General features: G+C 48.1%; 2 protein-coding genes across 6 annotated transcripts; both read right to left on the bottom strand.

The window, feature by feature from the left end:
• Positions 1–468: 468 nt before the first annotated feature.
• On the bottom strand, positions 469–18,732 carry tmem198ab (transmembrane protein 198ab). Of its 4 annotated transcripts, none has more exons than XM_076723095.1 (5): positions 18,294–18,732; positions 4,049–4,314; positions 3,382–3,963; positions 2,945–3,135; positions 469–2,681 (listed from the first exon to the last, which is right to left on the bottom strand). In XM_076723095.1, the coding sequence occupies exons 2-5, from the start codon at positions 4,203–4,205 to the stop codon at positions 2,529–2,531; spliced, it is 1,083 nt and encodes a 360-aa protein (XP_076579210.1). In that variant the 5' UTR covers positions 4,206–4,314; positions 18,294–18,732; the 3' UTR covers positions 469–2,528. The 4 variants fall into 4 exon arrangements, with proteins under 4 accessions (XP_076579210.1, XP_076579211.1, XP_076579212.1 ...); XM_076723096.1 differs by lacking the exon at positions 18,294–18,732 and adding an exon at positions 12,160–12,688; XM_076723097.1 differs by lacking the exon at positions 18,294–18,732 and adding an exon at positions 9,197–9,758.
• On the bottom strand, positions 18,690–26,784 carry cyp27a2 (cytochrome P450 family 27 subfamily A member 2). 2 transcript variants are annotated; one of them, XR_013076172.1, is made up of 11 exons: positions 26,768–26,784; positions 25,968–26,434; positions 25,078–25,268; positions 24,802–25,001; positions 24,528–24,725; positions 24,286–24,449; positions 23,219–23,385; positions 21,994–22,075; positions 21,638–21,874; positions 19,276–21,511; positions 18,690–18,749 (listed from the first exon to the last, which is right to left on the bottom strand). XR_013076172.1 is itself a non-coding variant. In XM_076723092.1 (10 exons), the coding sequence occupies exons 2-10, from the start codon at positions 26,223–26,225 to the stop codon at positions 21,398–21,400; spliced, it is 1,611 nt and encodes a 536-aa protein (XP_076579207.1). In that variant the 5' UTR covers positions 26,226–26,434; positions 26,768–26,784; the 3' UTR covers positions 18,900–21,397. The 2 variants fall into 2 exon arrangements, 1 of the variants encoding a protein (XP_076579207.1); XM_076723092.1 differs by lacking the exon at positions 18,690–18,749 and having other exon boundaries at positions 18,900–21,511.
• Positions 26,785–26,899: the final 115 nt, after the last annotated feature.

The following is a 26,899-nucleotide window of genomic DNA, read 5'->3' as shown; positions in this document are numbered from 1 at the left end:
TTTGCTGCTCTGCAATTTTAAGTTAAATGTCACAGAAAATCTACTGTTTCACATCAAACCCTCTGCTTCCAGCTCATTTTACCACAATAACTGTGCATATGGATCCAAATCCACAGTGAAAATACAGCACTTTCTTCTGGTTTCTTCCAACACAGCAGCTTCTGTTCCTCAAGGTCACAGTTTCGTCCAATCAGGAGCATTAATGAGGATAAGGTGAAGTGTGTTTGCGCTCATCAGCAAAGGGATGCAGAAAGGACAAATGAGAAGATAGAGGAGGAGATTAAGAGGCGTCTGGAGATGAAGCGAGAGATAGGAGGATGTGCGAGGCAGAAAATACAGGAAAGAGAGAGAGAGAGATAATCCCTTGTGACTTTCAAATATTATTTGCCAATAAAAGTAAAGTGGATTTCATGTCAGCAGATTGATGTCTGTATGTCCTTGAGTTAAAAGACGGCTCACACACATTGATCGTATACAGGCCCGCAGGAACACATGCTTTAATAATCATAGTCATAATTCAATCCTTGAAAAAAAAGCATGGAGTTACTGGCCTACAGTGATGACATTGCACTCTCCTTTACAGAACGGCTGGAGAAATAAATAAATCAGCAAATAAATACATCCCACTGGAAAAGAACAATTAAATTAGACTCCTAAGAAATGAGAAAGAAACTTGAAATGATAAAAAGAAGGAAACAAAGTTAGTAAGTGCTGCGTTTTATGTACAAATTTCACATCGATGCACGTGAAGGGGTGGAGGGTGGGAGCAGGAGAGGAGGCCACGCAGGGCGGATCGGGGACAGGACGGAGGGTGAGATCATGCATTTCCGTTTCCCACAGATGAACAAAATCGTACCCTACATCTGCTTTTCCTTTAAAAAAGCTAAAGACGATATTCACATTTTCACTGGTGACAAAAATGTTCTGTTCTGCTGCTCCAAATTAAGAAAATCAATGCACATGATGGAAGGAGCTGTTGGTCTAAGTACAAGTTGGTATGGCCACTGGTCCACGTCTGTCATCCTCTGAGCCGTATTCACACTGGCATCTCAGCACTGACGCTGCTTTCCCAGGCTCACATTCGTAATTATCCTGCTAATTGTGAGATTTTAGTTCACGCTAGTCCGACCAGCCCAGAGAAAATGTGTTTGGCTGCTCAGATTTTGGCTGGTGCAGTTCTGCCCACTGAAGGTTTCTCACGATGGCAGAAAAAGCGAAATGTATCCCAGAACTCCTCTGAACCTGAGAAAATGAATCACGTTCTACTGGCGCTGAAAATGTTGAACAATGGCAGATGGTGGAGAGAGACATCTCTGTCAGCTACCCTTATGGAATTAAAATATCACTACTTTGCTAAGCAGCATAAATAATCTCTGAGAGGGCGAACACTTTGCTCTGCAGGGATGAACTTCAGGTTGTGAATTCATCAGAAACTGTGGTGACTTGTGAAGCCTCGGATGAGGTGCCAGTGTAAATATGGCTTTCTTGCTGTCAGCTAAAATCAAATCCTCCTCACATATCCAGGCAACTGTGAAGACAACAAGCTAACTCCAATCCTTTTTTTTACCCTGCTTATTGTAGCTCCATGGCTATCCCGTTGATAAAATCCTTCTGTGATCACATTTAATACAAAAACAAGCCATCCATAGGAGATCTGCCAGTAACCCCCCTCCCGTTGCTGAATGGTGCAGTTCACGGAGGGGCAAGGCACCCGTTAAAAACAGATTTCCCGGCCATCACTTGAAGAGGTGTGTTGTCCAGCACCAAGGGTGACGAAGGGTTTCATCCCTTTAAAAATAACATGAAAGAAGTCTCTCCTCATTTCAAGGACGATCGTGTAGTCCAGATGGCACAGAAAGCAAAAGATCCCGGTTTGCATTTAAGGGCCTTTACTTCCCTTCATAGATGAACTGTGTTGGACCTTTAAGACCTGCAGGCTGAGGAACTTGCTGCTGCAGCATCAGCTGAAAAACATCAGCAGCAGCAGAAACCTCAGGCTGAACATGGCCGAAGTCCTACTTTGATTTTCATACAATGCCTGTGTTTGAACCTGAGGCGGGTTTGCACTGAAACTGCGTTCCCTGATGGGTTTGACTTGAGACGGTGACTTACAGGCCCGGGCCGGGGACAGCAGGTTGTCTCAGGTGTCCACGTCGACCCTTAAGATTGTAGCTGCGGTCTGTGTTTGTGTAAGTGCATGCATGCGTTTGTGCAGTAGAATCTACGGAAAGACAGTGAAAAGAGGTCAAACCTCTGCACCACACTGAGGCAGCCACGAGGAGAGCGGAGCTTCATGATCCCAAATTTACTTAAAGTAAAGGGTTAAACATGTTTTGCATGTTGGGTAAACCCAGCCCTAAATATAATTTCATCCTCTTAGGGGTGTGGCTAAACCCAGATAACGTTTGAACCGAGAATCTCTGCATTTAAACCAGCGGTGGTTCGTTCTAGCACAGGTGTGATTACACCCAGGTGGGTAGTGATTGGAGAGTCATGTATCTCCCTGGTGAAGGGTTGTGTTCAGGCCTCTAGATGGCGGGGGGGCAGTCAGACCCGCAGTGAAGGTCCTGCAGCTCCAGTGAGTTGTAGCCCACATCCACCACGGCGTGGGGTCCGCTGACCAGCTGGCTCGGGAACGGCTGCGCCTGCACCTGCCGGTCTCGGAAACTCTGGATGTAGCTCTGGATGGGGCAGAGAGAGACGCTGGTTGTGAGATGAAGGAAAAGCATTAACAGAAACATTAAAAATAAAACATGAAGTAAAGAGAAAAATCTGCCTGTCATTGCCTCCATCAAAATTCATCCCAAGAAGCAGCATAACAATTCAAAACACTGCTGGAAACATGAAAAAAGGTGAACAACACAGAAAACGTTGAATGACATGAAACAGATGACAAAATACAGCCAATGCAAAAACAGATAACAGAGACTCGGTGGCTCCTCACCGGGGAGAGGACGTCTGTGTCGTAGCGGCGGATAGGGTTGGGTTTGCGGCGGTAAGCGGGCTCGGTGTGCAGTTGCTTGACCTGGTGGTGGTGGGAGGAGGAGCCGTGCTTCTTCTTCTTCTTGCGGTAGCGGTCGTCCCGCTGACGAATCCGCATCACCTGCATCCTCCTCTGCTGCCGGCTGATGATTACTGCGGAGGACAGAAGGAGGTGGATGAGGTGAAGCTAATGGCTTTGTAGCCCCCCAAAGCTGAAGATAGAGTTTTAGTATATTTGGAAATGTCGTTGTTGCAGTGAGGAAGACTTTCAAACTGTCACATCCTCCTCTAGTCGGCTGTTTGCTTTAAAAACATTACGTTACGAGTTAAACCACGAATACTGTTAGTTTAAGTAAGAGACATGCAGTTCAAAAAAGCACCACAGCCAGTTTTCCTCACCCTTGGTGTGGGAGTATCCCTCAGCGGTCACTTTCCACTGGACCATGACACCCAGCAGGGTGAGGGCAGGCCACACCCCGAGCACCACCCATGTCAGCCAGCACACGGGCTTCCCAGGCGCTGCTTTCAGTCGCTCGTACACGTACAGCACGAGGGCGAAGAGCTCCACGAAGTAGTCCAACGCCACAGTGATGACGGCTGCACCGAACACCGCTGTGGACAGTGTGGTGAACAGGCGCTGCCACTGCAGGGTGAGCACGGCGAACAGCATGCCCAGGCCAAGCAGCACGCCCAGGGGCACCCAGACGGAGCGCGGCGGACTGTCGGAAAGCTCCTCCATGCCCACCAGGGTGGCCACGGCCACCAGCAAGCCCAGCAGCAGGCCCACCATAAAGAGGCCCACGCTGCGAACCAGCATGGTGACCAGGCCGCAGAGCGTGCCGATGCCGAGGCCGATCCCCACCGAGGCCTCCACGCTCAGCTGGGTGTCCAGAACGCGCTCCTTGTAGCAGAGCATGAAGATGACGATGGAGCCAAACATCAGGCCCGTCAGGAACATCACCGCTTTGAAGCAGCGATAGCCTGAAGAAAGAGGAGGACACACGGCGTCATTAACAGAGCTGTGACCTCACGAGTAACACAGAGCAGCACTCAATTTTCAACCCACCAAAGAAGCAGTAAATGATGCCGAAGAGACAGCACATGGAGCAGACGACTGAGGGAACCACCTTGTAGCGCCCGCCAACCTCCTTGCAGCCGTCCAGTCGCTCGGGGCTCAGCTCCTGGTCTGGCTGGGCCAGGAGCGTCTCCAGGGTGGTCGTCATGGTGAACGGGAGGACAGAGAAGGACAGAGGAGGTGGACAGGAGAGGCGATCAGGTGGGAGGCGAGGGACAGGGGAGGCTAGGGAGCACCGCCCAGCCGCATGGTTTCACCTGTGGGTGGAGGACAGCAGAGAGGACGAAAAGGTTAGAATCACCTTCATCAAAACACTCTCTGCAGCACAAGCAAGTGTTGCGTTCACTGTACATTGATCAGCTGGAGCGAATAACGACATTAAAACTGAAAGTTGTACTGAAATATGACTGGTGCGTTCAAGGCACCTGGTTTCATACAACCTTCACATAATGCATGAAACACTCAAATTCCCATGATCCTTCTGACTTGACTGGTTGAAATTCCAATGATGTCACTGCTGTGAGGCAGACCTGTCTCCAATCCAAGAGTCCTTGAATGCACCACCATTTAGTTTTCATAAGGTCTGACGCTTCTCATCACTCTGATTGATCGTCAATCTCGACCAGGTGCATGTTGATTTTCAGAAAAAGCAGTCTGGACAGTTAAAAATAAAATCGTTAAGCGTTCTTGGCAGGTTTTTTCAGATCTGTGTGTTTCAAATCCAAACCAGGAAAAACCACCAGCAGGATCCAAAGGCTCAGCAACAGCGCCAGCGACCAAAGCCTCCGTTACACTGTTAATAAAGAGGCTTCAAATCTGCAGCAGTGTAAAACAGATTTTGTTCTGCGTTCACACACGCAGAGTTTGGCATCCCTCGACGGGAAACAGCGGATAATAATAGCTCAGACGACAGCGGGCGTTCGAGCTGGGAGGACCAGGCCGATCAAACCCTCTCTGTTTTTGATCAGGAGCCATTTAAAGGGAACTGCCGACCTTCAGGCCACTCGAGCACGAACCAAACGCAATTTCTCTCTCAGTGATTCCATCCTGCATCAATCAATCAGTCACCCAGTCCCGACATGAGGCCTATCTCATCTAAAATACAAGATGAATGTCTAGCAGATGCTCTTTGTAACCCTAAAGCTTACCTGTATGATCAGGTCTCGTTAATATTACATCCAGATCATTGTCCTTATTCTTGTTCAGTCTTGAGTACATTTGAGTTTTCATCCTTTTTCCTTTTGTTTCCTTCCCTGCAGCCTTTTCCTTACTTGCCCTTTTAAATGAGCAGACATTATCTGTGATTAGTGCTTTATGTCTGTCCATCCATGCAGCTATGCATCCACAGTTCTGTGCAGCACTCATTTTGTGTCCTTCCCTGCAGCATTTCAGTGTCTTTATCGTATTTTTGTGTCCACGTCAACATGCAGTTTCTCATTGATTTGTTAGTTTAGTCTGTCTATAGTTCCCACGTTGCCTCTGCTCTCATGCTGTTCCTTTCCTTTTGTGTCCTTCCCTGCGACCTCATCTGTATTCCAGTGATGTCCTCTGTTAACAGCGCTTAGTAAATACATTTCTCTGGACTTTCTCCCTCTTCCAGCCGGCCCTTGTTTGTTTCCTTGTGTGTTTCCAGCGTCTGCCTGTGCACACCTGTCAGAGACCTGCAGCGGCTCCTGACATCCCTGATCAGTCTCACTTCGTCTTTCACCTCCTTTCCTCCTGCCTTCGTCATTCAGACCTCTTTCTGTTTCCTCCCTGTCCTCCCTCACTTCCCTCTGAACCTCCCACCATTCTGTTCCGCTCAGAACACACTTCAAACTGAGAACAAAGGGCTTTACGCTTCACTCCACTGTACTGTATTATATAGAGTGATTTCTACCCAGGAAGACACTGATGCATGCATACGCACACTTTTGCATCCTTCCTCCTCATATATGATCTCACGTTTGATAATACTATGATACAGCGATGTGGAGCTACACAGGCTGTGAGCTATTGATGGACAGGTCTGATATACAGGCAAGAATATTCTACAATACACAGACTGGCTCAGAAAACACAAGCGTGACGCCATGTTTGATTCGAGCAGCCGTCAAATTAAAACAAATATTCACGGCCCAACATCCCACAACGTTCAGGAGAACAGAGACCCTGATCAAACACACTGGACCGGACAGACGCATGCATCATGTTTCTAAAGTGAACTAAAACTGAGGAGAGACAACAAGCTCCTTCCCACGCCTCCTCCGTCCTCCCCCTCTGGCTGTTTTGGTTCTCTCCATCTCGGGGTGACTTCAGTCCGACTGTGGAAGGTTTCTGGGTCAGAGGCGCTTATGCAACTTCTGTCTGGCGAACTTCACGAGCTCCCCCATCCCTCCTTCTCTGCTTTCCTCTCACATCCTACTCCTCCGTCACCCTACCCGACCTCCTCTTCCTTCTTCTATCATCTGTTTCTTGCTGCTCACCTGACTCAGATTCCAGCCCTTCTCTCCTTCACCTTCACCTCTGAGACTGACTTTCCTCCCTCTGCTTCCACTTAATTACCTCCCTGAGGGCTGCGTTATGAAGGGGTGGATAATAATCTGTTTGTGTCACGTATGGAGGTTGAAACTTGTCTGGCATGTTTGACAATATAGAAAGAAAACAGACAAGTGTTGAGCCAAGTGTTAAACCCTATTCAAGCTACTGCTGCTCTGTGAGGCAATGATGACAGGAGTGACGCTCACTGATGCTCAATGATGACTTTTTGAGTGTGAACTTCATCCACAGCTGGCACCATGGGAGGCCCACATGAGCCTTTGTACCCCCAAAAATACTGAAATTCACTATAATAAAGATTAAATATGATGAACCATAAAGAGATGCTGCCACTGGATCTGAAAAAGGCTTTCAGGAAGATGCGACTCCTAAAGAGCATCTGACGTGTGAGGCCATGTGGAAGGAGCACTGGAAGGAGGAACGCAGCACCGCTGACGCTGAGATTTCCACGCTGAGTAACACACTGTGGACATTTTGGCGTCACACCAGCTGGCTGAGAGGTGAGCAGGACGCATCTGACAGTCCACGAGCAAAGACCACATCCCATCTATGGCCATGCATGAAGGAGTGGCCACCCATGAAAATCCTGGACCTCCTGGTCTTCTTCTGTCATCGTGACTTCATCTTTCTGAGGATAAGTTCGCTCCATGTGTGGAGCAGGAAGTCACACTTTGTGACACTTGGCATTAAAATGTGCATTTGTCGCAAAGATATTAATTGTTTTGAGCTACGCAGACAAAAGTCGGAGAAATGAACAATTTCATCCTCGCTGAGGATGAATGACTGTTTTGTGTTTGCTGCTGTGAGTGTGTGTGTGTGTGTGTGTGTTTGAGAGAGGAGCATTAGCATTTGAATAGAGTCATAATAGCAGCAGTCAGTAGGAAGAGGCTGATTAATAGTGCAATAAAGCCCCAGAAATGTCTTCAGAACAAACTCGTACACGCTCATAATACACAAACACACACAAACACACACACTCACTGAACACACACACAATCGGTCTGCATTTTCATCCGAACATGTCATATTAATAATCATCTTTTGCTGGAGGATTAGCAGGTTGCTGCAGAGTGACCCCGTGTGTGAGAGTGTGTGTGTGTGTGTGTGTGTGTGTGTGTGTGTGTGTGTGTAAGCATTAAGCCGTTTTGTACGGCATGTTTGCAGCAGGATCATCCTCTGTGGAAAAAAAGCTCAGACAGAAAACAAACAGAGGACTTTCTTCTTCTTCTTCTTCTGCTGTCCGAATGAGGAGCAGCAACAACAAAAACACGGCTCTCCTCCTCCCTCCCTGCTTCCTGTCTGTTGCCATGACGACGGAGGGATGCTGACAGGCAGCCAGCGGCCGGCCCTGGTCCAAAGCCTGACCAATGGAAGAACAGCTTCAACCCCCATAGCAACAGAATGAGAGCCAATCAGTGGCCCCGTCTGCTCCCTTTGAATGTGCTCATATACGTCAGTGTGTGTGTGTGTGTGTGTGTGTGTGTGTGTGTGTGTTATAACAGCAGGTTCTGCTACTACAGAAACCCTCTTCAATTATAAATAGAACATTCCATTGTTAATATCCTGAGACACACACATACACACACACACACACACACACACACGCACACACACACACACACACACACCATCATCATCAATATGTCACATCAGATGTTTTCCTCTAAAGATGTGAATAATTATGACAAATGCTGAAAAGTGAGCAGAGCGACGTCTTCAAACTGTCTGTTGAACTCATAAAAGTGAGAAATCTTTAAATCTGAGACGTGTAATTTTGGGTCACGTGTGAATGACCTGAGTGGATCATCACTGATTAACTGAGCATCAACAGATCGTTTAACGAAGCTTTAACTGCCTGAAAAAATATAATTATTAGAAAGAAACGAGGTCCTGGAGATTCAGAAGTCACCCTGAGACAAAAAGACACTGATGGGACGGATAATTAACCCAAGCACAAAACAGGCTGTGTGACTAAACAATGAAGAATCAAAGAAAACGGCAGCTCAGTCAGACTCCAGCGTCCTCGGAGACAGAACGTCCTGAGCTCTCCTCCTCTGCACAGTCTGTCTGTCAGCCTGAAATAAACCGAAAAGCCAAATTTAGCTGCAGCTGATCACACGAATACGAAGAGCCTGCAGGTAACAAAAGGTTTCTTCTGGCCTTCTTGGCTGCACAGATTGGCTGTGCTAACAGCCAATGACGTGGGAAAACAAAGACGTGCGGTTTAACGCGGTTCAAGCGGTTTGTGGATCAGTCGATAAGACCCAGACACACTGACACAGATGTGCAGCCGCTTCCACCGCCGACATCATCAGAGCGAACGGCAGGAAAGCGGACGAAGCCTCTTCATGAATAAACAAGCAGAGTCTATGAACACACGGCCAGCCGAGAACCACACGCTGCATCAGGTCCGACCTGGAGTCCACCGTCCAGGTCGGCCTCCGTGTGGTTTCTCTTGTATTGAAAGGGCTGCTGACTCCACTCATGTGTTCACAAAGTGGTGAACCTCGCTCCATCCTCTATGAACGACTGAGCCTTTCCAGGATGGCCCTTTCACACCCAATCATGATCCTCTCACCTGATACCAATGAGCCTGTTTACCTGTGGAACGTTCCAAACAGATGTTTCCCCATCTGAGTCGTGAATTCCCCCTCAGGACGATCGAAGCAGGATGATCTGATATCTGCACTTTGATATGTGCGCTTTCTGCTTCTGTTATTCTGTGTTCGAAGATTAAAAAATAATTCAGTTTGTGCGGCAGAACAGAGGCAGAGGAGGAGACATGATTCATTTTGCCTTCATGCATCTTAATGAGCTCCGTCCCAGACAGAGGCCGTCTGCAGAGGTAAAGCTGGGATGAAGAAGCCTTTTCGGAACACAATCAAGGCTTCCTCTGACTCCTCTCCTTCTTCTCTTTGACCCCGTTAGAAGAATCAAACTGAACTCCGTTTCAGGCTGTTTGATGTCCTCGTCTGGGTCACCTCGACTTCTGAGCATCACCTTCTACTTTCTGCCTCTCGATCATTTCCCCACACGTTTCTATGCAAATGTACTAATTTCAGCTTGTGCTCAGCACACAGAGGCCTGTGTGGGTTTCGTAACCCTGTGACTCATGAAATCTGTTCGTGATGCATTTATTTAAAAATATTTTTGTTTTTTTCTCCTCTGTCTGCTGATAAAAGCCAGCAGAGAAAACATGTTCATGTAACAGCTTCAGCTTCATTCTGTCACAAAGCAGCTTCGCGTCACTGAGCCGTAAGCTAAATATGAAGCTATAGAACTTGTTAAGGTGCATGCTTCAGCCGCGTGTGTGTATGTGTGTGTATATCTTTGGCTTTCGGACCGTCATCCTGAGCTTTTGTTATTAATTGGAAGAAGAAAAACCTCCACATTAATCAATAAACACTCTTTCGTTGCAGCTCTCCCTTTAGATTTTGGCGTTTTGGGTATCTGAGACGTTCGACTTCATGTTTCATCTCTACATTCATCTAAAGACTGGAGCTCCTTCTTACTTCCTTCCTTCCTTCTTTGCTTCCAGATGAACTGATCTGAGACCAGTTATCAGCAGCACAGCTGAACCCTCCTCTTCTTCACCACCATCACCTTCACCTTCAAATGTTTCTGCTGATCTGTGAGTTCTGAGCAGATTTTGAGGTCACAGCTGCTTTTGAACAAAGCAGTATTAAATGTTTTAAAAATGAAGTATGCAGTATACTCAACTACTACTCAGGGACGACTTGAGTACACGTAAGTATACTTGAAAGCAACCAAAAGTGTACTCAGTACATTCTATTCTGTACATGCTTGAAAATCAACGTGGAGAACAGCGTTCCCGAAAAACAACAAGTCTGCAGAGTTAAAAAAAGTTCATGAGACCATCTGCACGATGCAACAAGTGTCTCAAGTGTTGATGTGTCACGACAACAACGAACTACGTGAGCGTGTGTGTCGCAGTCGTGACTGATGCCAGGGCCTCGACGGCGGTGAGCAGCAGCGGACTCAACCAGCCGACAGTGTAAATGATCCTGGACCAGCTGCACCAAAACAAGTCGCACATGAACAGAACAAACGTGAAAGACAGTGTGACACGTTCAGGTGCAGCCGGGAGATGCAAGTTCCAGCCTAAAGACTACAAAAGGTGCAAAGAGGACAAAAATCGAACAGTGAGTCAGTGAAGAGGAGCAGAGTTTAGTTTGACTGTCAGGTAAAAAACACTCAATGCATTTTAAGGTTTTCTCTGCGTTTCACCGCGGAGCTGACGAGCCCATTTAAATTCCAGTAATTTTAACTTTAATATGAAAAAGCAATTAGTCACACTGGTGCTACGTGGTTATTCAAGGTGTCTGCAAAGCATCAAACTAAACGTGAGAATAATGCACCTAAATATTTCTTCTGGAAATCCTCAGAAATTTACACCATTAATAACCTGGAAAACGTGTTTCACTGAAAATTTTGGAGTTCAGAGACGTTCAAAGTCATATTTTACACACTGACTCACGATGCGCCACACAAACAAACACTGAGACTGTGTGAGCAGGAGAAACTGGAAAGGGAGAAATAAAGCGAAATGAGAGGAAAAAGAAAAAAAGAAACACGCCGGCGGCCTTCCCACCGTGCCGCGTTGCGTAACGGCCTCGTAATGCATTACTCACTGTACTTCAGCTCCTTTCCAAATCACTTTGTACTGGCAACGATTCAAAACAGGCAAAAATCAAAAGCATTTCTGCACCGCGGACGTGGAAAACGCTCCTCAAACAAAGGATGCTCCTTCAGAGAGGAGAGGAAAGTTCACGCTGGCCTTTCTTCTGACAGCCATCATCTGTTAGAGGACGGAGGCTGCAGCTGACGCCTGCTGTCACTGATTAATCCAACAACTCTTCTCAGTAAGTCTACAGAAAGTCTCCTTCAGGTCTGAGAGTCCTGAACCATCAAATCTGTTTATTCACTCACTTTATGAGCGTGAACGGCTGAGTGTTGACATCACCGAGTGGAAAATGTAAAAAGAATCCCAGAAATCTAAAAATGAACAAATCAGTGTAAACAATACATTCAAATCTGATTTGGAATCAGTCCTTTGGATGGAAGAGTGACACCACTGCTGCTGAAATGATCAATGCCTGAATCATTTCACTGATTATCAAACATTCTCTACTTTCCTTTTTCTTATGTGATGATAAACTGAACATTTGAAGACCTTTAACTTTATGACACAGTGACGGACGTTTTTCTCCTTTTGTGATATTTTATCGGCTGAACAATGAATCACATCAACTGAGAGCCTGAACTGAAGAAATGATTCGTTTTCTGAGCAGATTTTATGCAAAACTACTTCAAATAACAGGAACACAAAATAAAGGAACTAAAGACGCTCAACAGCAAACAGAACTCGTCAAACGTGTGGAGGAACTTCCCTCTAGATTCATCAATTTAGACAACAGAAACATGTAAAAGGACTCAAAACTCCAGTGAAAGCTGATTCTCTGTAATGTGGACGTGTTGCTCAGCCCACATCCACAGTCTGATCTGATCCCTGAAACACACCTGCTCCTGTCTCCATCACTGACCTGAGAGATCTGCCGGTCTGAGCGAGGCTGCGCCACGTCCTCATCCTCAGCCTCTGGGAGTCTGCACGCCGGCAGCTTGATGAGAAATGAGCCGGAGCGCACGACGCACACAGACCTCTATCAGTGCCATCCGAGGTAACGGGCTGCCAGAAGCAGGCCTGTTCATGACGAGCTGGGAGGAAGCCGCTCGCAGCGGAGGACAGACTGTGTCACCGGTTTCCATGCCGATAACCTGGCACGTCCGCCGGCGTCCTTCTGCACGCGCCAATCAATAGTGTCCGGGGCGGCAGAGGAAACGTGACCGCGTGCAGGGGAGGACGCGGCCGCTGGCGGCAGCATCAGTGCATGTGTGTGTGAATGGTGTGTGTCGTCACGTGTCCCGGTCAGACACAAACATTGACAAGCGGCAGGTCAGATGGGTTAAGACACGACATGACAGAGCTGATCCGAGACCAGCGGCACGGCAATCACAGGAATTCTGCTTTCCAGGGAACGCTGCGCATTCCCAAATGGAACAGATGGAATTTTTACCCAGTTTTTCACCTCTAACCCCGGCGTGCGCAGCTTCGAGTTTGGCCTTTCATAAGTTTATGTGGACTAGTTTCCACGTCCACCTTAAAGAGTCTGTCTGCGGCACGACGGAAAAGACTTCAACCTGTTTCTTTGTTCATTTTCTGAACGTGAGACAAGATGAAAGCAGGACGAACTTGCTCTGAAGAGACAGACTGAACCAGACGGCGAGAGGACTGATGCCATGTCCGGACGGTAAGCCAGCAGCTGGCTAGCTTAGCTTAGCATAAAGACTGGAGAGCCCGGTTTGGTCCAAAGGTAACAGAATCCACCCACCAGCACCCTCAGTGGTTTAACCACTTAAAGCCAAAGAGATACACACACATACACACACGCTGCTGAAGAAACAGCTTTGGGAAACAGTGATTTTTCATGAATGTGACGATCAGCTGATGAAGGTGTTTCGTCTGGAGCTGCGACAGTGAGGGAGCAACCATGTGCTGAACAAACGCTCCAGTGTCAAAAAAAAGTGTCCATTTTCACCAAAAAATCTCACCCTCTATTCACATCTGACTGACAGCGAGGCTAAAAACGAAACTCGCGGGAAACGATTCCCAGAAACTCTTCAGTGGAAGATGGCGACTCACAGCTGACTCAACAGATCAGAACGAGAGCGCCGTTACGTGACTTGTGCAGATGAACATTATTTGCGGCGGCTCTCACCCACAAACACCCGCACGGCTCTGGGAGATGAGGCACGACCGCCGGCGCCAGCGGGCCGAGGCGTCCTCACACCTCCTCAGATGCTCGCCAAGCAGGTTGCATAAGGCTGAGAGTGAATGGCTGCTCCGCTTATAAAACCATGTGGAGCTGCTGTCATCTGCTCTGATTGGACACAATCTGCTCATGGGGAATGGGTGAGAAGAGGAAGAGGAGGAGGAGGAGGAGGAGGAGGAGGAGGAGGAGGAGGAGGAGGAGGAAGACACTGAGGTCTTTGTCAGGCTGTTCTCACCCTGACAGAATGCTGAGAGGGCAGCATCGAACATGTGCCTCCAGACAAACTATTTTCATCTACAAAGTGTCAAAAAATAAAGCTTTTAATACTTCAATCCTTTTTCAATACCACGATACGATTTCCATTAATCAGACATGTGATAGTACAGACGGTGACAAAGCTATAAAACATCAGATTTTCAACCCGAGGCTGCACAGACAAAAGAAAAACATGATCCTATTCAGGGCGCAGAGGGCTCGTTTGTCCTCTTCAGACACGTACCGAACATTCGGAGTCCAGTCAGACTTAAGGGACAGAAAACAGTTGATTGCAAAAAGTTCAAGTTTAAGATTCTGACTTTGGAAAATCCTGGAAATGTACGAATTAACGTGACAGTGTCACAGAGTATAATATGGAACTGTTCGGTCTCTGCAGTTAAAGGGCGTCAGCACCGAAAGGAAACGCTCAAATGTCACTTTAACGCTCGACGCTGAGACCTGACTTGACTTTTTAAAGCCAAAGCTGTGTGAGAAAGTTGAACCTGGCTCAACTTCTGCTGCAATCAATGCAACTTGATCCACCAGTGTGTCAACAGGCAGGAGCTGAACTCTGCTGTGATTCAGAGCTGGACTCTGTGAGGCGGATTTGTTCGAAACTGAAGCTGCTGAGGCTAACGCCTCTCAGTGCAGGTTCCTCTCAGGTGTCATCACACCTGCAGCAGCGTGTTTGAGGACTTCCAGGAACTAAACGCATCCTTACATAACTGCCACCCTCCCACAATAAAGGCTTCTGTTGCTCTCAGCGTCTTAATCCTGCTGCTCAGCGTGGCTGAACGGCCCCCGAACAGCTCACTGTTCTCCCCAGCCACCATCACCGCCGCCGGCCTGAGGGAGCCGCTCCGAATATCAATGATGTTTGTTCCCGCGGAGGAGAAACAAAACGCAGGGTTACAGCTTGAGTGCTAGCAGATCCACAGAGCAGGAAGAGAAGGACACAAATATTACAACAGCATCTGTGAGGTGAAGAGGAAGAAAGGCCTCACGATGCATCAAAGTCGCTGCAGCAGAGACGTTCAGTGTCTCTGACCCGCAGTCAGATCAGCTGTTCACGGCTGGACGGATGTCCAGAGCTCATCTGTCCCACATTAAACCTTTACAAAGAATTCAGCTTCCACTTTCTTCTGATCGTTGTTTTACTTGTGAACACGACTTATGTGAGTGATTGAGTTTGTGACTTCATTTCCAAGCTGCTGGGGCACGATCAATATCTGAATAACAATCAAATATTTTAGTCCATTTCCAGTGATGGATTTGTTCCACTTCGCTTTACAAAGTTAGGAGAAAAATGCTAAGTCCAGCCTGGCGATCCAATGTCCTCCACACAGTGAGGCACACAGCTGATTGATCACACACTGGCATCAGATCAGCTCAGCTGATTGGCTGATATCCACATTCAGGTACCACATCCTGTTTATCCTGCACTTCTTAGCACAGAGATGAATTCTGGACCCTCTGAGGTCAACAATCCTGCCGGCGGTATGAAACAAAAACACAAAAACACACACACACTACTGGAAACGACAAAGTTTGAACACTTCAGCAGTCAGAGCGCGTGAAAAGTGTGAATGACTGAACGGCCTCTGTTCAGACTCCACAGGGCGAGAGACACGTCCCTCTCTGTCCATCTGTCGCAGCCTCGTTCTGTGATTCAGGTGGATGAAACAGCTTCTTCCTCGACACAAGGTCGATCTGAAAATGAAGAAATTTGGCGCTGAATGTGCAGTGTGTGAACCAGGACCACGACAGCGTCCTCCGTTCAGAAGAGGCATCGTCAAACTCCACAGGAAAAGAAAAGCATCTTCAAACTGTCCGTCTTCCCTCTCAGTTTGGAAAGAGACACGCTGGTCAAGACGGCTCCACTAACAGATTTATGAGGAAAAACTGCTTTCAGTGCTGCATATCAGCAACTATTTTGATAAGTTTAATGGTTGAAGGGTCTGAAATGGGTCTGACATCACTGACGTCACCTTGTGCCTGACTGTTCTCTGAACTCTGGCTCATGAAAAAACAAATGAAGCCGATCAATGTCTGTAATAATTAATCACACTTGTAGACACGTGCAGGAATAACCCATGATCCTCTCTGCTCAGTCTTACGTGCCACCTCCAATAACAGCGCGGCACGTGTGACCGCGGGGGTCGACACCCCTCGCGGGGTTTCCACAGCGAGGAGCTGCGATCGTTGGCTGCCATCAAGCCAATTATCTGCAGCGTTGGTGCTTCAGAGTAACGAACGGCCGAGCTGCTCGAGTTAATACGATGTAACGTCCATTTTTCCACGTGAAAGAATCCGCTTTGACCTGCTGAGGCCGTGAAACCGCGTCGCTTTAGCAGTCCAGGATCAAAAAGGATGAGTTCTGAAAAGATGTTCAGTGATCCTGAAGCAGGACTGAGCAACAGTTTCCAGAAGAGTCCAGACTCTCGTGGGGCTGCTCAGTCCGCCTCCCTGCACCTGTCAGCTACAACAAGCAGCTCCAACACTCTGAACAAACATCTGGCCTTCAGCAGCCTGCAGGTCTCAGCTCGCCGTCTGCGGCCCAACGTTAATTAGCTCACATCGGCGCACCTGTCATCACCTGAACGCCTCGTGGCACACTGACATGAACGCCACGCTTCCTGCTGATGATGCCGGTTGGAGACACAACATGGTAAAAATGCAACAGCTGAAGCTCTTCATTAAGGTCAAAGCCCGTCTGCTGAGTCCATGTGAGGGTGGAGGGAATATGTGACTGATGCTGCAGGCTGCAACCAAACAGGACAAACCAGAAGTGAGCCGATGCGTAAAGAGCAGTTATTATTTGTCGTTATCAAAGAGGTAAATCTGATCTGATTTAAGACAAAGTCCTGATGGTGATGATTGACGAAAAGGCACAAACTGTAGCTGGATGACAGTGAAGCTGCAGCGGCCAGAGAATGAACTGTGCCTTCAATGCATCACACTCCAACAGACAGGAGGGGTGAGGGACGAGGAGGGGAGTCGGGGGGGGTGAGGGAGGATGGGAGCAGCACCACGCTGGAGATGTTGACCCGCGAGCGGAGCTGAAGCGACGTGTCGTGGCATTTTCATTCCCCTGGTGGGTGAGGAGCTCGGGCCGTGCCGCCTGACTGCGCTGATAAGACGGCGGGCCGACACACAGCGAATACACAAAGAGCTCACAGAGGCGGCTGGAGGTCTGCAGGGGGTTTATCAGCCAGCAGGTCCTCGCACTGCTTCAGTCTGGACAGCTCAAAACATGTCTGGAGTTCTCTCTGAGAGGAAACTATGTCTTCTACTTGCCTCAGTTAACGTCCTACAGTTCCCAGAATGCCTTTGAATGACCTCCAGGGAGCATGAATCCAGTTTAGCGCACTGGGTTTCGTAGGAGAGTCAAACCCATAATTATGTAGAACTTTAAGCCTGAATATCATTTAAATGAGCAATGAATGTTTTATTTCTGCTGGACAGTTTGGCATTGTCATATGGGGGTCTATGGGGACTGACCCCCATTGGTGGCAGCCTCAAGTGGGCAGCAGTAGCAGGATTCAATGACAGTGGAACTTAAAAATCATGCAGGAAGTGTTCATTCATAAAGGTGTGAAAACACCTGAGATGTCACACTAACGAAAAGCATTCTTTCACCTGCTTTTAACCCATTAATTACAAGAAAAAATATGGTTTTAAACAACGTCAGGTCACAAATGAAAGTCTGTTTATTCTGCAGAGAGACCAGAAATCAAACCCATCATGCAGGTGGACCCTCGAGTGTCTCCAGCGTCTCACACAGAAACACAATAAAGGTCTCAGACCCCAAGTTCATCCAGGTCCTTCAAACCCAGACCAGGTCTCTGTCAGTCCAGAGGTGCAACTGAAGACCGAGTCTTCATCAGTCTGCTGATCACTGGAATCCAGAAAAATGCCCAAAGAGACGTCGATAAATATTCTGTCTGACAGACAAAGCAAAGATCAACTTACAGTCATATAAAACAGAGCAGAGACACAAAGCTGGAAGCAGTTCCGACTAACAGATGAATCTCTTCACCACACTGGTCCTCAATCCAGATCCTGGTGGATTTAATCAGCCAAATTATCTGGATAACTGCAGATTAAAGCGAGTTCACTGGAAGAGACACCTCTGATGTTAATGAGCCCTTCTGCTGCCCTTCAGGGAGATTCAACCCAAACTGAGTCTAAAACTGAGTTTAAGGCTGCTCTTGTGTTTGTCTGAGACCCCTTCAGGGACCACTGGGAGAGCTCCATCTCCACACTAGTCCAGACATAAACACATCATCTCCATCATCCGTCTGCTCTAATGAGAAGCGACTGACTGACGGGATGGTCGACCGTGATGCGACCATCCGGGTCAGACATCACCGACCTCAGCCTCGGTCACACGCAGCCGGCTGACCTCGATTAAAACCTCAATGTTCTCCATTCAACAGCCCGCTGTGGCCTTCAGGAAGCCCGGCCTCCTCCGCTCCCGAACCGGCATCACATGTCCCGGTTTCATCATGTATGACAGCAGGTGTGTGTGCGCGCGCGTGAGTGCGTGTGAGACAAAAGAGGCGCACGGTGCGCGTTAACCTGACACTCACCATCATCCCCGGCAGGTCGACGCGCCTCGTCCGCGCTCACATGACGGCAAAAGGATCCTCCGGAGCCCGAAACACCGACCATCCGCAGCGTTTTCTTCCCCGACCTGCGCGCGCTCCCTTCGGTGTGGAGCTCCGTCTCTCCCCGGCAGCCTGCAGGGCGGTGGGTCCCCGACCTGACTACTCCTCCATGGGGAATAAACACACATAAACCGGGCTGGATGAACGATTCCCCGGGTCACAAAGAGCAGGAGTGCGTGTGGAGGCTGGAAACGAGCTGTCTGACCATCCGGGCTCCGGTGTGGTTGGATGGATGTTGGATGGATGGATGGATGTTGGATGGATGGATGGCTGGAGGGATGGATGGGTGGATGGAGGATACTGAGCCTCGCGGTGCGTCGGGTGAAGAAGGTGGCCTCCGCTGCAAAAAATGACGAGTCCGGACTTGCGTTCACTCTGCTGGGAGAAACATAGAAGTCAGCAAATTCCGCAGCGGCTCCTCGAGGCTGAGACTGTAACTACATCCCAAAATAACAAAAACATCTTATTAAATTGGAAGCTCAGTTTGTGCATTTTGGCATTTATTTTTCATATTTTTATCCCCATAAAAACACATATTTTCACACAGATAGACCAAAGTTACACGTGTGGCAGAATGTGAGAGTCGGTTTATTACCATGAAGGTTTTTACGTGGTTTTGATGCATAATAACAAACAAAGCAAATAGAAAAACCATTTAATAAAACAACAAATAGAAACAATGGAAACACTTCTTAAAATGAACAGTTTTGTGCAGAAATGTGCAAAATATTCACTGGAGAATGCGCAAAAGTTCACATTAAGCGTGCAGTGTGACAGTATTTGACGTGGAATCAGAAGTGAACTGAAACTGGGCTTCGACGAATAAAAATAAAGGATGTACGTCTTCACCTGCAGTCTCAGATGAGCAGGAGCAGGACTTCAGGCTCAGCTTTGTTTGTCTCACCTGCAGAGCTCCAGCAGATTTTTACTTTCTATGCTGGATGTCATCACTGTAAACGACTGTGGAGCCACAAAAAGCAGCTCTTCCACCTTCTGCTGTGAACGTTTCATGTCCTGCAGCTCCAGGAAACAGCAGCTCTCTGTAAACGAGCACTGAGCGCTTCAGTGCGTCCAGCAGGGGGCGGTGTGGACGCATTCTTCAGCTCACAGCAGCTGACCCACTTTTCATCCCCTAACTCCCAGAGCTTCGTCAACACAGTGACAGAGATGTGGCAACAGGAACTGAGTGTGATCTTCTATGTTCACATCTGGATGAAACACTGCTGGACTGACCTTAAACACACTTCCTCTTCTTTACCCTGAACACTCTTTATCTTGATCTGTTCATGCCAGCGTGTTTGCTCTTTGTAACACTCGCTGGCCGTAGACTGAGTATTCCTGGCCCGGGTCAATAAAGTCTGATCTTATCTTAAAATAATGTTTCACATTGGAAACTCTGTGACACCTCAAACACCAAAAATGAACTTTATTGAACGGAAACAGAATCACAGAAGCCATAACACAAATATTTGCATTTGTGCAGCTGCAAACAAGCACTTTTGAAGGCATTAAGAGCTCTATGACATTAAAATATGTTTTAGATTTGTATTTACATCATCAGTAAAGTGCACATGGATGGATATCAAGGTGAGAAACGACAGAAGCTGCTTGAACTGTGTGCAGTGACCCTTCCAGATGTGAGCTCCTCTTACATTTTCAGGCACAAGTTATCATAAATCACCCTTAAACACCAAACCCACGCAGAGTCGTTCATTCCACAGTGACAAAAGCACAAAAATGAAGTCTGAGTCCAGTTATGAAAGCAGTCACGTCCAGGGCGACGTCGGCTCTCTGAGCACAAACACAAACGCTGGAAAGAAAACACGACTTGGCATCAAGCACATCTGTACAAAGTTCGGTGTGTGAGCTTTGCTGTAGCAACCGACACACACACACACACACACACACACACACACACACACACACACACAAGAGGCTTGTCACTTTATAAAAATATGTAATGATTAGAATTGTTATCATGCAGAAAGCAAAGTCTGAGGATTAAGCTCAGTTAAACATGACAATAAAAGAATGTGTGTGTGTGTGTGTGCACGTGTGTGTGTACGTGTGCGTGTGTGTGTGTGTGCGCGTGTGTGTGTGTGTGTGCGTGTGTGTGTGTGTGTGTGTGCGCGTGTGTGTGCGTGTGTGTGTGCGTGTGTGTGTGTGTGTGTGTGCGTGTGTGTGTGTGTGTGTGCACGTGTGTGTGTGTGTGTGTGTGTGTGTACGCGTGTGTGTGTGTGTGTGTACGCGTGTGTGTGTGTGTGTGTGTGTGTGTGTGTGTGTGTGTGTGTGTGCTCTCACAGCTCTGTGTTGGGCTCCTGCTCTCCAGTATTATTCACTGTCTTCATTCTTTCAGATTATAGAGCACAGACATAAATTCAAGCACCTTTGAAGCACTTTCAAGGTTCCTAATCCAAAACCTTCCAGACTCTGGCCTTTATCATCACGTCTAAGTTGCCATCAGACCTCATACTCGCAGCAGTCAGTGAACAAACCCTTTGTTTGACCAGCGGTTCACACGAACTTTGATGTTTGACCGTGACCATTGAATTTTTGCTGATTTCACTTCCAGGAGAGATCAAACAAAAACGACGCCGAGCTCGTTTCGTTCAGATATGAAACCATTTTGGTTTACATGACGTGATCAAACATTTTCAACGGTTAAAATAAACATTTTCAAAACTTTCAGGACTTTTTATGAAGCCTGAAATGAGTCATCTGCGTGTTAAATGCAAATCTCAGAATTTTCCTTTTAGTAACTCGAACACGTCGTTTGTACTGACAGTGAATGTGCAGACATTTGCTGATGAAGAACAATTTGGCGTCAGGTTGTGCTGTGATTGGTCGGCTGCAGCAGAAAAAGAAAACATGCTTTTATTTCTTAAAGAGCAGAGTGAGTGAGACGAAGGCCTTTGCGGTGATGTCGCCTGTGCAGAATGAGGATGAGCAGCCAGAGTTGCACTACGTACAATCAAAGAGCTCCACATCACCAACATCTGTGCTGCTGCTCCTCAGCGGCGCCCTCGTCAGGCTCTGGACAGAAAGCGCAGGTTGATGGGCTTGGAAGGGATGAGCAGGGTTCGAGTTTTGGCCTCCACGACTGGGCCATCTTCGACCTGGACCTCGTAGTTCTGCATCAGCTGCAAGATGACACAAAGTGATGACTGTTACCTGCTACGCTTCATTTCTCAGACCTCTGAAGGAACAGCACGAAAACACAACGTCGCCCTCTGAGGACGCCGCCGCTCCGCCTCCACGTCACTCACCCTGGACAGAGCGAAGTACATCTCCATCTCCGCCACCCTCTTCCCCACGCAGGCTCGCACGCCCACGCCGAAGGGGATGAAGCTGTATGGGTGGTGCTGGTAGTGTCTGGCCGACACCCTGCCGCAGTCGGCGGCGGACGCCTGGTTGCGAAGCCACCGCTCCGGTATGAAGCGCTCGGCGTCTGCAAACTCTGCCTCGTCGTGACAGACTGCGTAATGACACAGGACGAACAGAGTCTGAAAAGAGAGAAGAATAACGTCAAGTAAACGCAGCGCTGCTCTGCGGGCCGCAGTCGGAGAGTTAAAGGAGCACTTGAAGGCATCACGGCGTGTTGCTCCCGGCTCTGCTTTCCTACCTTCTTTGGGAACCAGTAGTTGTCCACAACCACCTCGTTCTCTGAAATAAAGCGTGCATTTCCAGGAACCACGGGATAAAGGCTGGTGGAGAAAAGAAAAGACAACAATGAGATGGAAGAGAAACATGACGCTGATGAGTTTCCTCCTCGATAATCCGTCAGCTGTGTTCTGCTGACAGAGATGAACCTGTCTGTCACAGTACAGTTAATCTAAGCGTCCAACGCTGACCTCTGACACTGCTTCATTCTGTTTGGCCAAAAGTGTGTGGACACCTTTACAGTGAGGCTGCAGAGACATGTCAAACAGTGGACTTCAAACTTCATGGCAGCAGTGTGAGGAAGCGTCCACGTTCATTCGTCTGATGAGGCTGATGTCTCCTCCTGATCAAATATAAAGAGCTCCGGATTTATCTGCACTGCTGCATCACGTGTTGTTGCTTCTGGCTTCTGGCCAGAACAATTCTAAGACATGAGAAGAGCTTTTGAACGTGCTCCAACTTCTGATGGCTCAAGATCAGCAGACAAGAGGAGGCTCGACGCTGCAACGCCAAGACTTCCAGCAGTGTGCAACAATGTGTGAAACTGTGTCGGCTGTGACTGTAAAAAAGTAAATTTCACCCAAATGCACCCAAAAAGGTTTGTGTGTTTTAAACGGCTGGGACATTTTTATGGTTTGGCCTGGATGATAAAATAAACCAATTAAATTAAACACAAGATGAAATCAATAAACACTAAAACAAATATTCTTATTTAAGACGACCGTTACCAACCTGGGATATCATGTTTCTTTTCCTAGGAAGGCAAAGGAAGGACCCGCCCTACTCTGCCTCTGATTGGCTAGGTCTTGCTCCCTTCAATGGTGTGTTGGTGTGTTCCTTCAGGAAGAGTGCTGATTGGTTAGGGTCAGGGTAAGAATATCACAGTAAGCCAATCAGAGGCAGAGATGGGCGGGTCCTTCCTTCACCATCCTAGACCCTAAAATTCACCCATCCTGTTGTCTTTAAATATTATCTTTGCTTCGTTGTTTTTACTTTGTTTAATTGAACATTTTTATTATTGTCAGTTAAACTTTTTGCATCTTTCTTGTCTCTTCCTGGATTATTCGAAGTGTTTTGGGACTTTATTAAAAATAATTACTTAAGGAAAAGGTTGAAATGCTCTGATGGACTCATGCAAGCAGTGCTGAGGTCACGAGCGGACACGGGTCAAACGGCGGTCAGCTCACCGTAACGTCTCCTTTATGACGGCCTTCAGGTAGGGCATCCTGCTCAGGTCGTCTGTGGTGGGCTGCCGGCGGTCCGGACACACGGAGTTCACCTCTCTGTACAGCCGCTCCTGGACCGTGCGGTCCCTCGCCAAATGGTACAACGCCCAGGACAGAGTGTTGGAGGTCTGATAGCAGGAGAGGAGAGAGCATTTACTTTAGCGTCCATCACAAGGCGATGGAGAGCACACCGCCATCCTGAGGTGATGGGCGAGGCGTGAAGGCCTCAGAGCAGACAGCTCAGTCTGAGGAGCAGACAGGAAGGCTTTCCTGCACAAAGAGTCTCAGCGGGTTTATAAATGAGGACGTGCAGCAGATCACACTCAGAATGTGACTTCTCCTCAAAGCCTGCAGGCCTCCGCCTCTGCTCAGACTTCACAAACCTCCAGCAACACGCCTGAACTCGGCCGGGAAGGCAGCCAGGCGAGCTGAGCCGCTGCTCGTACAAACAAAAAGCAGCTCGATCTGTTTCTGCTGCTGCAGATGGGCCCGGGTCGAAGTGCACTGAGGTTCGAGGTTGACAAAAAAACAGACTGCTGACTGTTTTCGTGGCTCTCGCATCTCTGGACATGTTGCATGTGAGACTGTGTCCCCTGCAGTGTTTGAGGCGTGCGCTGCTTTAAGCCAACACGCCTGAAGCCCTGCATGTAAGAGTGCGACCACGGGGTCGTTCTGTCAACGCTGCTGAGCTTCCCTGAAGAAAAGGAGAAGGTGTTTTTGTTAATGTGAGCAGCAGAATGAAAGTGAGTGGATGCTCGAGCAGAAAGCGACAGATAGATAAATGTGATGATCTGAGACACACGGTGAGGTCCGGCCCGGCTCGTGAAATACTTGGATTTCAGAGCAAAGTGAAAACTTTGACCTGACGGTGGCGCTAGATTAAGTCAGAGGATGAGCAACGTGCTTCGTCCTGACGTGATCGTGGAAGATGATTCCTGCCACAGGTCAGACACGCAGGTCGGCAGCGTTTGAGCTTCAGCTTCCTTCTTCTGCACGAGCACAGACAGCATCACCTGAGGGAAGCTCACCGTGTCGACTCCCCCCAGCAGCAGCTCCGTGATGCTGATGTAGACCTCTGCTCTGCTCAGCTTGTCGGAGGCCAGCAGGTACGTCAGGTACGCGCCCTCCGCCGGCTCGCCTCTGCTCACCCGAGCTTCAATTTCACTGACTCTCCTGTCGATGAGGGTCCGAGCTGCAGGACAGACAATCCTGTAAGCCAATCCAAAGCCAGCACGCGGAATGTTTCCCCCGTTCTTCCAGTGTCACATACCTACGTCGTACAAGTCGTCCCAGGCCTGGACGAAGCGATTCCAGAACGGGAGGATGCTTCTGCTCCAGTGAGGGAACAGGAAGACGGTCTCAGACAGCGTCAGCATGTCATTGGTGGCGCCGATGAAGCGCAGCGTGTCTTTGGGAATCTCCTCCTGCAGGCAGCCCAACCTGGTCTCAAACAAGATGGAGGAGATGCCTGCAGGAGGTGGAATTTTCACAGAATGAAAAACTGGCCTCACCTCCAGCCCTGGAATCTCTGAAGAGGGTCCCACCTTCAAAGCCGAACTTGTAGAGCTCAGCACACACATCTGGAACGGTGACCCGGTCCTGACTGCGGCTGCGGAGGAGCTCGATGCGCTGCAGCAGATCTCCGACCACCTGGTGGATGGAGGGGGCGTAGGCCGTGACCTCCCGCAGCTTCAGCATCTTGGGGTTCAGGGCGCTGCGGATCCTGTACCACGCTGGTCCTGTGCTGGAAAGGTGAAGATTTCACGACATCAACACGTGAACCTGGAGCTGTGTCAGTTTAAGGGATGCTTTCCACTCACTCCACGTGCAGCCCGTAGGCCTGCCCCCTCAGGTCCCGGTACTCCTTCCAGTGCGGCAGCTCGGATCGGATCGGGTAGCGGCCCTCCTGCTGGATGACCTGCGCGATGAGCTCCGGACTCGCCACGTTGACCATGTCGAACGGGCCGAACCTGGAGCGCCAGATGGGCCCGTAAAGACGCTTCTGTACGCCCTGCAGAAAAATGTCAGGGTGCAAAATTTAAGTAATTTATGTACTTCTACACAAGTGCTGCATCTTAGGACCATTTTGAGGTACATGTACACAACTTAAGTACCGCTCTGGTCACTCGTCACTTTACTTTCACAGTCAGCTCAGAATTGTCCACATTCCACTTCCAAACAATGGAAACCAGTAAAATGAGCCTAAACACAGAAACGCTGCTCACACACATAACGATCTATTAGAAACACACTTTTACTTTGAAACACTGCATTTTTCCACTGTGATATTCCAACTTTCACCTTCTTTCATCTGTGTGAAAGTTAAAGTGGCTCTGCAGCAGAGCCACTTTAGATCAGACCAGTCTGACCAGTCTGTGCAATCTCAAGCTGGTTTAACATACCAAGACTTCAGCTGTCAAAAATCTGCCCCGTTTTTTTAAATACTGAGAAAAGGAGGTTGATTTCTGCACCGTTGGTGAACTTTTGCATCCTTGTGATGGAGTGATTGTACCTGCAGCGTCTCCTGTCATTATGAAGTTTAACATTCAAAGTGGCTTTAAATCAGAGTCAGTGCAGCAAAAACTCACATCCTGTTTTCTGATCTGCTTCTGAGTGAAGCAGGTCAGATCTTCAGCGACTGCTGAGCTTTTAACTTAACTAACCGGAGACAAACGACCAATAAGAAAAGTTTCAGTCACGCGCGTCTTACCTGCAGTAAGTGGCTCTTGCCCGCGTATCCTTTGAGAAAAACCCAGTACAGAGTGGTGGATAAACTGGGCCCCGGCAGGTCATCGATGCCCTTCAGTTTCTCCGTCTCACTGGTCGCCTGGACATTCAGGTGCCTCCTGCTCACCGCAGCGGCCGAGGCTCCGGGTCGGAGCTCCGCAGCGCTCCGGCCCGCCGGCAGTGTCCGGGCGCAGAGCGCAGCGAGCCGCATAGCCTGGGATGGAGCCGACGGGAAGCCCATGGTTCTACCTGTGCCTGCGGGGCGTGAGTGTGTTTGAAGAAGTGTGTGGGTATGTTTTAACACCCAGAGCGACCGACTCTGTGTCACAGAGCGCCCCCTGCAGGGAAACGGAGGGTAAAACAGGTGAAAGCGAAAAGAAAATATCCTGAAACCTGAAATGTGTCAGAAAATATGGACCGTGGACCTGCTTTGTTGTTCTTTTCCTCCATCTGTGAACCAAAATAAAGAAAAGAGAGATTTTAAAAACGTCTTTAAAGTTCTAAAAGAACTCTTACTTTCATCCTGTGCTGCGTTCTGGCCGAGATCTCTATTTAGACGTTTTATTTTGAAACTGATTATAGGAAGTAGTGGTCTAGTGGTCATATAGCGGAACTACAACGGTCTCATTTTTAAATAAAACTGAAAAAAGAAAATATAAAATTCATAATTATAAAAAAAAAATACATAGACATTCAGAAATAAAATATAAAAGTGTAAACATTTAAAAACTTAACGGAAAATTTGACCAAAACTGTAAAGACAGGAAACTCTTCCATACTTACATTTGCAGTGAAGACAAAGAACATTTTCTTCAGCTAAAACAAAGTTAAATGAAAAAACTATCACTTCAGTACGTGTCCTGTTCCGAGTTCTGCTTCTGGAGAAACTGCACCGAGAGGGCGGTGAAGATGCGC

This window comes from Chaetodon auriga, chromosome 23 (assembly GCF_051107435.1).
Source record: "Chaetodon auriga isolate fChaAug3 chromosome 23, fChaAug3.hap1, whole genome shotgun sequence".
Classification (NCBI taxonomy): domain Eukaryota; kingdom Metazoa; phylum Chordata; class Actinopteri; order Chaetodontiformes; family Chaetodontidae; genus Chaetodon; species Chaetodon auriga.
This window is presented reverse-complemented; position numbering and strand designations above follow the sequence as displayed.